This window comes from Acipenser ruthenus, chromosome 6 (assembly GCF_902713425.1).
Source record: "Acipenser ruthenus chromosome 6, fAciRut3.2 maternal haplotype, whole genome shotgun sequence".
Lineage (NCBI taxonomy): Eukaryota > Metazoa > Chordata > Actinopteri > Acipenseriformes > Acipenseridae > Acipenser > Acipenser ruthenus.
This window is the reverse complement of record NC_081194.1, coordinates 26,523,807-26,537,507: the sequence shown is the minus strand read 5'-3', so window position 1 is coordinate 26,537,507 and position 13,701 is coordinate 26,523,807. Positions and strand designations below refer to the sequence as shown.

Below are 13,701 nucleotides of genomic sequence, written 5' to 3'. Positions count from 1 at the left end.
GGTGTCTGCTAAGAAATAATATATATATATATATATATATATATATATATATATATATATATATATATATATTGTGGGGCAGTGAGGGCTAATAAGTATGTCAGTCTGAGGCTGACAAGATCTATGTTCCCCTGTTATTATATTATTATTATTATAATAATAATAATAATAATAATAATAATAATAATAATAAAGGTGAAAAACTTGTAGTTCATGATAGGCGTCATGGCCGAAGTGGCTGGGGAAACTACATTTCCCAGAAGCCTTTAGGGCTGATGGTATTCAGCCAGAAAAGGGAAAAACACCTGTCTAATTGGGTAGATAGGGTGTTGATTGTCTGAGTGTTTGCAATTATCTGTGCTATATAAACTGTCCTTTTGTTCTTAGTGTAAAAAGGAGGTGGCAGGAGTGTTGAATGTGGAGAACGTAAGTGCTGAGTGATTAGAATAATTGATAAACTAGATTTAAGACAGGGAAACAGCTTAGCTGTCCTGGGTGAGTTAGGGACTTCAATACAGTGAAGTTAGTATCTTCAAGTGAAGATAGGCTTTTGGTTTGTTCTGTTTGTAAAAGGGTTTATAGTATTTTGGTTCAAATATTTACTTTGTTCCTGTGTTTTGTTTTATTTGGTGAGAATAAAAGTGCGCCAAGGCGCTGAACAATAACTCTGTCTGTGGGTGTTTGCTGTTCCTGCCGCTAGTCAGTCTTGACTGCCCGCCACGCTACCACAATATATATATATATATATACTGTATATACAGTGCCTTGCATAAGTATTCACCCCCCGTGGACTTTTCCACATTTTGTAGTGTTACAACCTGGAATTAAAATGGATTTAATTGGGATTTTTACCATTTGATTTACACAACATACTTAACACTTTGAAGGTGCAAAATATTTTTTATTGTGACACAAAAGTTAAACAAAAAAATAAAACACTGTATTCACCCCCCTGAGTCAATACTTGGTAGAAGCACCTTTGGCAGCAATTACAGCTGTGAGTCTTTTTGGGTAAGTCTCTATCAGCTTTGCACATCTGGATCCTGCAATTCTTGCCCATTCTTCTTGGCAAAATTGCTCAAGCTCTGTCAAGTTGGGTGGGGACCGTTGGTGAACAGCAATTTTCAAGTCTTGCCAAAGATTCTCAATCGGATTGAGGTCTGGGCTTTGACTGGGCCATTCTAAGACATTCAGGTTCTTGTTTTTAAACCACTCCAGTGTAGATTTGGCTGTGTGTTTAGGATCATTGTCCTGCTGGAAGGTGAACCTCTGCCCCAGTCCCAGGTCTCTTGCAGACTGAAACAGGTTGTCCTCTAGAATTTCCCCGTATTTGGCTCCATCCATCTTGCCCTCAATCCTGACCAGTTTCCCAGTCCCTGCCGATGAAAAGCATCCCCATAACATGATGCTGCTACCACCGTGCTTCACCGTGGGGATGGTGTTCTCAGGGTGATGAGCAGTGTTGGCTTTGTGCCACACATAGCGTTTTGCGCTAAGGCCAGAAAGTTCAATTTTGGTCTCATCAGACCAGAGAACCTTTTTCCACATGTTTGCTGTGTCTCCCACATGCCTTTTGGCAAAATCCAAACGGGATTTGATATGGGTTTTTTTCAGCAATGGCTTTCTTCTTGCCACTCTTCCATAAAGCCCAGCTTTGTGGAGCGTCCGGGTTATAGTTGTCCCATGGATGGTTTCTCCCATCTCAGCTGTGGATCTCTCCAGCTCCTTCAGAGTTACCATTGGCCGCTTGGTTGCTTCTCTGACTAATGCCCTCCTTACCTGGTCACTGAGTTTTGGTGGACGGCCTTCTCTAGGCAGAGTCGCGGTTGTGCCATATTCTTTCCATTTTTTAATAATGGATTTAACGGTGCTCCTTTAAAACTGTTAAAATTGTTCTGACAGGTGTTACGCAGATTTCTGTAACATTACCCCATACAATTCTGTATCCCCACATTATTCCATGCTTGTGCACATGCAGTTTTTAAAAGATCGCTGGACGTGCACGTGTGATATTTCTGTGCCCGAGCCCCGTTGTGTTCTCCATTGAATTCTGCTGCAGCTTGCAACAAACACTGTAAACAAGACCAAACTAATTATGTGGCAAAATAAAATAGCACATTTAACACCACTGATTTTCTAGATATAGCCTACATTCAGCCTCCTGCATTGCTCAGTACACGAAACCCTTGATTAAAGTAACCTTTTTTTTTTTCTTTTAAAACACATTTTCATTGAAATTACATGAAAATATGTCCACGATATTTGAAAAGAAATGCAGCTGTGCCGGCGTGGAATCATCAAGGGACAGAATCTTATAGGGTACAGACATCTACCATATGTAACACCAAAACTTACTTGTATGCTCAAACAATGGCGATTTTTCTGATCTTGAGAAAAGGGCATTTTATTTTATGAAGCAAGTCAAAAAAAAACTACACCCGATCAACATAAAAAACAAGGAAACATTGACGATTTTGCGTGCAGTAAACTGTAACGTATTTGATTACACAACTGTACAGGCATGTTTTTTTTTTTTTTTTACTATTTATCTTCGTGGACTACCGTTAGTGAAAAACAGTTTGAGCACCCTTCTATATATTACCTTTTTCAACTTCGTGAGATGTTCCTTGTTTGTTTGAACTGTTGCCTTTTTATTCAGTAAGTCAGAAAAAGTCATTACATAAGAACATAAGAAAGTTTACAAACGAGAGGAGGCCATTCAGCCCATCTTGCTCGTTTGGTTGTTAGTAGTTTATTGATCCCAGAATCTCATTAAGCAGCTTCTTGAATGATCCCAGGGTGTCAGCTTCAACAACATTACTGGGGAGTTGGTTCCAGACCCTCCCAATTCTCTGTAAAAAAGTGCCTCCTATTTTCTGTTCTGAATGCCCCTTTATCTAATCTCCATTTGTGACCCCTGGTCCTTGTTTCTTTTTTCAGGTCAAAAAAGTCCCAAGGGTCGACATTGTCTATACCTTTTAGGATTTTGAATGCTTGAATCAGATCACAGTGAGTAGTCTTCTTTGTTCAAGACTGAATAGATTCAATTCTTTTAGCCTGTCTGCATACGACATTCCTTTTAAACCCGGGATAATCTGGTTGCTCTTCTTTGCACTCTTTCTAGAGCAGCAATATCCTTTTTGTAACGAGGTGACCAGAACTGAACACAATATTCTAGGTGAGGTCTTACTAATGCATTGTAGAGTTTTAACATTACTTCTCACAATATATCCGAGCATCTTGTTGGCCTTTTTTATAGCTTCCCCACATTGTCTAGATGAAGACATTTCTGAGTCAACATAAACTCCTAGGTCTTTTTCATAGTTCCCTTCTTCAATTTCAGTATCTCCCATATTATATTTATAATGCACATTTTTATTGCCTGCGTGCAGTACTTTACACTTTTCTCTATTAAATGTAATTTACCATGTGTCTTCCCAGTTCTGAATGCTATCTAGATGTGGCTGTGTTACAGGATTTAACATGGGCTTTGTTTTTTTTCAGGTTTTATTCTGAAATGTATTTAGCATACCCCCTACAGTTTTTAATTTTCTATCAGATTCATTCAGTCATTCATAATAACTTCAAACTGAGAATTATACCTGTTGTAATAGGGTGAAAGGGTAGTTATAAAGGCTGCACTGTATATAGAGGTGTGTGTATGTGTATATGTATTGCTTCCTCCACTTTGTCTTATAGTGATTGTAGGGTTTGTCAGATTGTAGAATTGGGAATGCAGCCCCTTTGACATCTAGGTACCGAAATTCATAAATAAAAAACTTTTAAAAAGTAAGTGATCATATTTTAGTTTCAGAAGACACAACGGATCTTTCGCACATTTTAAAATCTTCCAACGACAGCTCCTGCAAAAAAAAAACTTGTATTATTTTGTCATCATGGAACTACATAAAACATACATCATTTTGGTTAAGGTTATTATAGAATTTTCCATTTTTTTCAAAAATATACACAGAATTGTAATGCATACAGTTCTTGTGTGTGAGGAACTAATAGAAGACTGCTTGTCGCCTGGGTTTAGAGTTGTTGGGTGTGCTCACTGTGATTGTGTACAGTAAAGTGTCTTCAAATGAAAACAGAACTGGAAAATGAAGTTAAATCAACAAAACCAATATACTGGCTGCACTACTTTCAGGCAATGACAGATTTGGAAAACATTTTGAACACACAAATTCATACATTATATAGGGCCCTATATTCCCCAAATCTTTTTTTTTTTCATAAAGCTTATCTTAGCCAAGAACAGATCAAAAGTTTAATGAATATGAAATGTTATTATTTTATTTAGATACAAAGTGGATTCATAGCCCCCCCCCCCATGTTCACTAAGACTTTGTTTACAGTCCTGTTGTTTTACATATGATGGCATACACCCTTCTTCCTCATTAAAGGCATCAAAACTTCAAAAATGTGAACTAAATAATATAGTACTTTTTTCACCGTTAGTCTACTAATGATTCTAAAACAAGAAGCGAAAGGTATGTTTATTTAAACAAATGAGTTCCAGATTTAAATTCTCCCCATAATTTACAGTTCTTTTGTACACAAAATGCACTTTGATCAGTCATTTACATGGTTGACATAATTTATCAACCTATCCTTACATGACACACTTGTTATATTATACACATTGCGTCTGACTTCTTAATTTGGGCTCCCTGTGTTATCTCGAGAGCCGCCATTACGGAAGCAGTTGCAGCCTCATTCCTATCCTATGTCCAACATGGCCGCCCCGTATTAAAAGAATCACTGAGCGCTATGAGTGCGTACAGATTTTATTGGAAATGCACTGCATCGGCTTGCTGCAGATTTAGATGGCTGCCATTTTACCGATCTTACGGTAAGAAAGTGTTTTTTCAACTATATTAGATGACAATAGTTTGCAATACCAGGGTGGTATTTCGTAAATAAAGCAATGTTTACTTTTCAGTGCAAAACACTGTTGTTCGGTATAGACGTTATATTTTTTTAGCCAGGATTGCAAATTTTAAAAAAAGTTGCAAACCCCAGCACAAAATTTGCAACGAAATCTATATATAAATAAAATAATTTGTAATGTATCAAATGACAACAGTCTACATAGAAACGACAAATGTGAGGGAGTAACTCAGGACCTCCCAGGTTTCTTCGCTTGTACTACTATACACAGGGCTGTTTTGCATGCGTTTACTGTATTTTTTTTAAAATGTACAACAAGCACAGAAACTACGACTGCATTTCATTTGTTGCGTTATGGAATTTACGGTATATTGATGTTTTCTAAATTGTACTGTAGGTGACAGTCGTTTATCGTGCCAATAATTTAGACAAAATGACACTGATTAAAAACGATACCAAAACATGAAAATAATAGTGTTTTTGCAGGGTGCATAAGGCAGGTAGAGTTATTAAAGTACATTTTTCTCCCAATTATGTGTAGTTCAAGTTATTTTGACGTGTATTTTAAAGCTACCGTGTCTCACAATCATGTTTAGTTTATGTTAAAAACAGAATATTTAATCTAATCAGTGTATGTTGTTTACTGCATTTTTTTTTTTTTTTTTTTTACTGTACTCTACAGATCATGACGTTTTAGAAAAAGAGGACCTATGCTTATACAGAACAGAAGCTTCTATCCCTTTGAAACTTGCTTGTAAATAACGCCTCTGCCAGCTACATAGGTTGTGGTTATAAATTACATCTTATTGCTGTATTCCGTTTGGGAAGCAAAACTGAAACTGTTGAATCGGTTGAGTGGTTTTTGTTTTTGTTTTTTTGCTACCAAAAGGGAAGGAATATGAACTACACTGTCATTGAGCTAATATCAGATACTTCCCCTGAAGCCTTATTGAATGAGCTGCACAAGCTGAGGCTCTTGGGACACCTCTGTGACGTGACCATACAGGTGGAGCACCAAGGTGTCATTGAAGAGTTTGAGGCCCACCGGCCAGTACTGGCAGTTGCCAGCAAGTACTTCAAAGAACTGTTTCTTGGTGAGAAAGCTGAGAATGGGCCTGTGGACAAAGTTTGCTTGCAGGACATGCAGGCTGCAGATTTTGCTTCATTTCTGGAGTTTGTTTATACTGCTAGAGTGGAGGTTGAAGAAGGCAGAGTTGACAAAATATTAGAGGTGGCTAAAGCACTGGAGTGCTCTGACCTGGTGGAAACCTGTAACCAATTGGAGAATATTGTTAGTAGGCCATCACATTCTGATCTGCAGAGTTCACATGAAACACCAACTGACAGAGCTCCTCCAGATATACAAGTCAAAGCAGAAGCCAACTTCCAGCCTGTTTGCTCAGAAGTGTTAATACATTTGGATGCAAGCTGCAAGAGTGGCATGAAAACCAGTCTGCAGAGTGGAAAACCAGCAGACAAAGCAGAAAGGAAAAAGGAAGCCAGCAAGGCTGTGCAAGCAAAGAGCAGAAGATCCAGCACACGATTAGCAGGGCGTAAGGTATTCGTGGACATTCCAAAAAAGAAGTACATGAGGAAGCTAAAGGAAGAGCAAAGGGCTGCAGAACAAACTTCAGAAGTGGAGAGCTGTGCAGTAGAGCAGTCCACCCCTGATGCAGAAATGGAAGAGTCACAAAATGGGGAAGAGGTGGTTCAAGAAACAGGAGTTCAGGCAGAAAGTGCCCAGGAGAAAAACATCCCTGATAATGAAAACCAGGATGTTGCTGAGAGAGGGTGCAATGACTGTGACTCTGAGATGGAAGAGGACCACCCAAAGGATGTGGAAGAAAGCAACAAGGACAAAAGTGAGATGTTCAGATGCGATACCTGCCAGCGTGATTTTCAGTATGAAAAGAGCTACTTGAAGCACATCCAGTTAAGTCATGGCATTATCCCAGAAATTATCTATCGCTGTGACACCTGCAACCAGACCTTCGCCAATCGCTGCAACCTAAAAAGCCACCAGAGACATGTCCACAGCAACGAACGCAACTTCCCCTGTGATATCTGCACCAAGATGTTCAAGAGGAAAAAAGATGTGAAGAGGCATGTGCTCCAGGTGCATGAGGGGGGTGGGGAAAGACACATGTGTCCACTGTGCGGAAAAAGCTTGAGCTCCAAAACTGCCCTCAAGCTCCATGAGAGAACTCACACTGGAGATAAGCCTTATGAATGCCCAGAGTGTGAGACCAAGTTCTCCCAGCCCTCTGCGCTAAAGACACATAGGAGGTAAGGTGAAGTAGACTGGGTCACTACAAATGAAGTGTGGAGGGTGGACTGACTGAAGGGGAAATAGGATTTAATATGATGGGATAGCAAGTAAAATGCATTATTCTTTGCATTTCATAAAGTATAGAGCACTATATTATTTATTATTATTATTATTATTTGTTTATTTAGCAGATGCCTTTATCCAAGGCGACTTACAGAGACTCGGTGTGTGAACTATGCATCAGCTGCAGAATCACTTACAATTACGTCTCACCCGAAAGACAGAGCACAAGGAGGTTAAGTGACTTGCTCAAGGTCATACAATGAGTCAGTGGCTGAGGTGGGATTTGAACTGGGGACCTCCTGGTTGCAAGCCCTTTTCTTTAACCACTGGACCACACAGCCTCCTATTGGTGATTCTAACAAAGATTGCTTGTTTCATTCTTTTTATTATGTTTGTCCCACAGAATTCATACCGGGGAGAAACCTTTTATTTGTGATGAATGTGGCGCAAAGTTCACACAAAATCATATGTTAATATACCACAAGAGATGTCATACAGGTAAGTTACTCAAAGGTGCTGTTTTATCCTTTTTTTCTGAAACTACTAATTATTACAACTGTAAACCATGTATACAAATGAATTGTATTAATACCCTATTTTACCAGGCTGTATATTCTTGCTGCATAAGAATATAGAAGAACAGTTTGGTTCTGCTTGTTGGATGTGCAACAGTAAAACATTTTTGGAATGAGTCATCGAGCAGACTGGTTTCGACGAATCAGATTGTCCAGGTCTGTTCGCTCCCAAAAAAATGTTAGACTGGTGCAGTAAACAAATAACACTTTATTTATTTTTTTTACAGGGGAGAAACCTTTTATGTGTGAGATCTGCGGGAAGAGTTTTGCCTCCAAGGAATACTTAAAACATCATAGCCGAATCCACACTGGATCAAAACCGTTTAAATGTGATGTCTGTGCCAGAACATTTGCACAGAGAAACTCACTTCACCAGCACCTGAAAGTGCATACAGGTAAGGCTGCCAACATTAAGAAATATGTGAAATGTCAATATTATGAAAAGCAGCTGGACCCTAATTGTATATTATAAATAGGTCTTCTGTTTTTTCAATGTTTATTATTTTTATTATTATTATTAATATTATTATTATTATTATTATTATTATTATTATTATTTTAGCTATTTTTGAGTTCTATGTAGATACCCTGAAATCCTTTTTTGTTCCAGGTCTTTCACTTTTTATACACTGTATGAGATTTATTGTTTTCGGTTATGTAACAGGGTGATGTTACCTACATGGGTCATCGCTGATAAATAAGGCGTCGGACATAGAGCATTGGGTGTTGACGTGCCACACAGGCTTGCAGATTGAATAAACACAGGTGCTGCCACTAGGGTACCAGCAATGGTAGCCGTAGTGTAAGATTTAATAAAGAAAACAAAGCTAATAAATAAGTTTGCCGTACACAGCGAACGCAAGCCCCACTAAAAGAGACGTCCCGCTCCAGGAACCTACTACACTCCGAAACCCTCGCTATACTGTTGGGGTCCACATCCTCTAAACTAACTTACTGCTGTTGCTCCTGAAGTTCCGGCCTCCCAGCGACTCTCGGTATTTCCAACGGTCCTGGCTGGGCAGCTCCTTCACAGGCACCGTCTTGCAGTGGAAGGGTTCCATAGTAGTTATGCTGCGGAGCGGACACTCCTCCTCAATGTAAACAAAGCAAGCTTTCGCTCAACGCCCGCCTGTGTAACCATGGCCGTACAGTAGCCTTGAGCTGTGGCGCAGACACTTTTTGAGCTGTGCCTAGCAACGTGTCTCCTGTTGGGCATCTCAGCTGCTTCCATAAAGGCACACGTCCACGCAGGAACCAGTTACAGGGTCCTCCCTGTCACAGTTACTTCCCAAAATTCTTGGGTGTTTTTTCCTGGGACAATATGTATAGTAACTTGACAGTACTTGCACACTAGTACCTTCTTTCCTTTGCTGTCTTCCACAACTAAATCCTTATGGTCACGAGCACATGGTATTTTCTTTACATTTTGCCACAATTTTTAATTCTGTTTTAAATCCCACGAGTTTGTAAATCCTCCCTACTTCATTGTAATATAGTTTTAAATCCTGTGAGCAAGAACAGTCCTCTGTATGTAATTGTCATCTTGTTTTAAAGACTATTTTCAGGGTTTTCCTGATTTACTGGATATACACAGCTTTTTTTGTTTGTTTTTTTGTATAATATGATACACCTGTACTGTGTCACTGCAAAATTTGACTAATTTCAGGAATTTTGCTTTCTGGTTTTTCCTTACCTTTTTTATATTGTAAATTATTGCTGAAAACCAAGAATGGTGTATTACTGTATTAACCACTCTTTTGTCTGGTTTACTTGCTACTTAAATGTAAACCAGGCAAGTTGTTGAGCTGTTTTGCACAGTATAATTTCTGAACTCTGTCTTTGTAATGTAGGTGAGAGGCCATACTGCTGTGATCAGTGTGGAAAGCAGTTCACTCAGCTCAACGCCCTGCAGCGACATCATCGCATTCACACTGGGGAGAAGCCCTACATGTGCAGGCTGTGTGGTCGAAAGTTTACGGATAAATCCACAGTTAGAAGGCATACTATGGTAAGCAACAGTACTACTTCTTTATTTTTCATTCTTTACAATATATATATATGAATTGTTGAAGGGTAAATTATTATATTTAGAATTTTTTTCCCATTTTTGTACTTCTGTAATAATACATGTCCTAGTGTAAAATGTTTACATTCTGATTTTAGATAGTGTAATGTACCTCACTGGAAACTAGACTAGTTTTATATAGCGATTGAGGTTGCAATATAGTGTAATATAAAGCACTTTGTACTCCTCAAATGTTTTTCTTGCTATGTTTTTATTGATCTCCTTTTAACTATTTAAAAACTGCAGATAAGATCAAAGTAGTATTTGATTTTTAACATCAACAGGACTTAAACTAATAATCTGTCATTTAAAGTGTAAGTGTAATCTACCGTTTTACATAATGTATGTGCTGTAAATTGGTGTACAGCCCCATTGTGCATACATGTTTATGATTTATAGCTTGCTTGGTAAATGCTAGACCTGGGGTTTAAAAAATAATTGTTTGCTGTAATTACAATGCTATTTTGTTCAATTACAATTAGTTACAATTATCACTCAGTAATTGCAATTACCTGTATAATTACAATTACACAAAAAAGTAACAAATAGCTACACACATTAGCAAGCAGTATTCACAGGTATAAATACAGAAACATACTATGTAACGTTTTTTCAAACAAACAGGGTCACTAAAAGTGGCTGAAAATACGAGAAGAATGTTTGCTCAATGTAAAACACAACATGGAACTGTGAATGATTAAGCTTGGAAAGGCCTGTAATTGAACTGTAATTGATCTTTTATATTGTAATTACAATCAAATACAAATATGCAGGTGTGCCACATTAATTGCAATTAATTACAAGTTGCACAATTTACCCCAGGTCTAGTAAATGCTGTTTGGAGTCATACTTTAAGTATTCTTTGTACTTTTGTGTGTTTTTTTTTTTTTAATATGCATTAGAAAATGATTAAGCACCTTTTAGCCAATCAGCTTCCAGTTCTTGCAGGCTTCTGTCAGATGGTAGATGGTAATTACATTTAAAATCAATTTGCACAAGTGCTGACTTTTTTCATTTTCACTTGCCGTAATGAAAGCTCAGATCTATTGGCCAGCAAATACTAAACGGACACAATTGGTCCAAATTAATTTTATTATCCGACAACACCAGCCAATCAATACTTTGTAGCGACAAAAGCAACCAGTCTTGTACCCACAACTGCCAAATTAGTCAGTCGCAGCCTAACTGGAGCTCGGTATCTTTCAACAACAACAAAGTGAGGCAAGGACAATTCAGTAATATAGCTCAATTCAATTCCCCTCACACTCTACCAAGAGAAACAAAGATGAACCCTCATAAGGACTCCTCGGAAAAACTGACTTTCCTGGTAACCTGGGGTCCAACTGGACCCCAGCAATAAAACAACATATAACTAACAACTGGAGTGAATGAATGAATGAAAATGTGTATATGAACATTTATTTGGGTTTTCCTTTACTTCTAGCCATCGTTGGATATAATGTGTTGTTTATGCTATGCAAAATGGGTAAGATGCCCAATGTGCACAGCTGTCTCCTAGCAAGTGAAGGCACCACTGTATTCTGGACGCTGTAGTTTATTCTAGGAACATGTCGCAGGCACGTGAGAGATCATTGGAAAGCCCCAAGCCACCTCTTTCGTTTGGTATTATGTGTTGCTAGCTCTTTCCGTTTTCGAGTTACAGGCACTTGAACACACCTACCGATTTGCTGAGTATCACGGCATTGGAGCACTGAATGAGGGGGTGTAGAAAGTACACATACGACCATGCCTGACCTCAATGGAAAGCGCAAAGCCTGCACGTTTTAAATGACGTTGAAACCGGAACGCTATCTGTTGAAGCGACCGAGTAATAGGCAACAAACGGAACTTAGGAGCTGACTCATGAGTTTTGGTTTGCTGTAGTTTCACTTAGGAACGTCTGTTTAGGACATACGATACATCATTGGAAAACTCTAGTTCTGTACTTTAAAACAAACCAGGAAGCTAGCTATTACTGTGCCTGAGATATTCACTCGAAGGTCAGGCCTGCTGATACACTGCGCCATGGGTCCATACGGACCCCAAACCTAAAACAATTAGGGAAATTCAACCAGGCTACCTGGACTAGAATTATACTTTACGTAGTGTAACAGGATTAGTGGTTGACAATTGCCTAAAAGGAAACAAAAATCAAGTCGCTAGATCCACATAACTGATACTAAAGCACCATGGGTTCCGGAAAAATAGCGTCATATAGCACAGTATAATATAATGTAGTTAAAGCATTGTTAAGCATGATGTATGAGGAAGTATAGCAAGCAGAACAATAATATGCTGTAGCACTGTAAAAAAAAAAAATTGAAAATGAAGTTTTTATACATTTTCATCATTTTATAACATTACACATCATACAAAGTAACCCACCAGGACCGTAACATTTACAGTAATATGTATCATACAGTAACATGCATATTGTGATGCGTGTTATTTCAGCTCTACTTAACTGTTGTCATCATGGTCCAGAGAACAGCATCAATTAAAATACCCATCTAGAGATAGGAGAGTATTGTAAAGCTTGGGTTCTTCTGATTATTACTATGGGAAGACTTACTTTATCTGATATGAATATAAACATGTTTTGAACTTGTATTGTTTGTTTATTTAACAGATCCATGATAAAGAAACACATTGGAAAAATTTCCTGGTCATTCTCGATAGCAATTCCAAAAAAGATCCCAAAAGAAGGATGAAACAAGGTGACCAAACACAGTTTTCAAAACTACAGGAAGAGTCTTGTTCTGAAAAGATTGAGGATACAACTGAAGCAGCCCCAGAAGAAACTAGAATAGAGCCTGAACAAGTGCCTTCTGCCACTGACTGGAACTCAGCTGGTCCAGCAGCCATCACTTTGGTCAATCAGGGAGCCTCTATAGCCACTGCATTGAGTGGCTATACTGTGATTCACACAGATGCAGCTCAGCATCACCTACAGGCAATGGTAAATATAGAGCACATTGGTGAAACTAATACTCAAGTGGTATCGCTGGACAATCAAGTCGGCATTACTGTTCCTCTCTGCATACCTGTCTCGAGTCATATTGACAATATTTTGACTCCGTCATCCGCAACTGTGCAGGATCCAAGCAATACAGCTGTCCCCATGCCATCAGAGGAGCCCCAGCTAACTGTGATGCATAATGTCAGTGTTTAAGCTGTGGAAGGTACAGCTGATAATGTAAACAGCATTCCACCACCAAAAATGTAAAACAAGGACATGCATGACTAACTATCTTTGTTGCATTTCTTTTTGCAAACTGAATGTTATGAGCAGGAAGACTCATGTAGCACCTATTACAGCTGATTTGTTATTCAGTGTAAATATTCTAAATTGCTGACTCAAATCAGTTGATACAGACTTCCTTTCTGCCTTGATTTTCACAAGCAGTATTGGATAGATAATAATCGCTTATGGAATGGTGCTGTTTTTAGAGTTACCATACCAGAAAGCTCTTGTTTGAGTTTGTCATCCTACACGTCAATACAGACAGTGGACAGTTAATCCTCTCAGATTTTTAAGCAAGTGGCTCAGTGTACCTTTTAAGTCTCTGCAAACAAATATAATAATGAGCAGATGGATTTGGGTTGAGTAGCAGGTCAGAAAATAACATTTATGCCAGACCAACTTGAGTATTAAGATTTCGTATTGTACTTTCAGATCAGAAAAAAAATATTGCCCCGATTTTTTTAAAATAAACTAAAATGACATCTTTCACTGTGTTTCAGATCCAGGTTTGTTGTATTTTGTAAATTGAATTTAGTTAGACAGTTTAATTAAAAAAAAAAAAAAAAAAAAAAAAAAAAAACTGAATGGC

At 38.3% G+C, this 13,701-nt stretch overlaps 1 protein-coding gene across 1 annotated transcript; it reads left to right on the top strand.

Annotated features, from left to right (window-relative positions):
- The first annotated feature begins 4,670 nt into the window (after nt 1-4,670).
- LOC117411510 (GDNF-inducible zinc finger protein 1-like) lies at nt 4,671-13,692 on the top strand. The gene is made up of 6 exons (XM_034019124.3): nt 4,671-4,858; nt 5,579-7,182; nt 7,632-7,726; nt 8,031-8,198; nt 9,654-9,811; nt 12,498-13,692. The coding sequence occupies exons 2-6, from the start codon at nt 5,795-5,797 to the stop codon at nt 13,038-13,040; spliced, it is 2,352 nt and encodes a 783-aa protein (XP_033875015.3). The 5' UTR covers nt 4,671-4,858; nt 5,579-5,794; the 3' UTR covers nt 13,041-13,692.
- The last annotated feature ends 9 nt before the right edge of the window (nt 13,693-13,701 follow it).

Coding starts and splice junctions, on each gene's coding strand:
- LOC117411510 (XM_034019124.3), top strand. CDS start 5,795: ATGAACTACACTGTCATTGAGCTAATATCAGATACTTCCCCTGAAGCC. Junction 7,183..7,631: donor GCGCTAAAGACACATAGGAG/GTAAGGTGAAGT, acceptor TTTGTCCCACAG/AATTCATACCGGGGAGAAAC. Junction 9,812..12,497: donor CAGTTAGAAGGCATACTATG/GTAAGCAACAGT, acceptor TTTATTTAACAG/ATCCATGATAAAGAAACACA.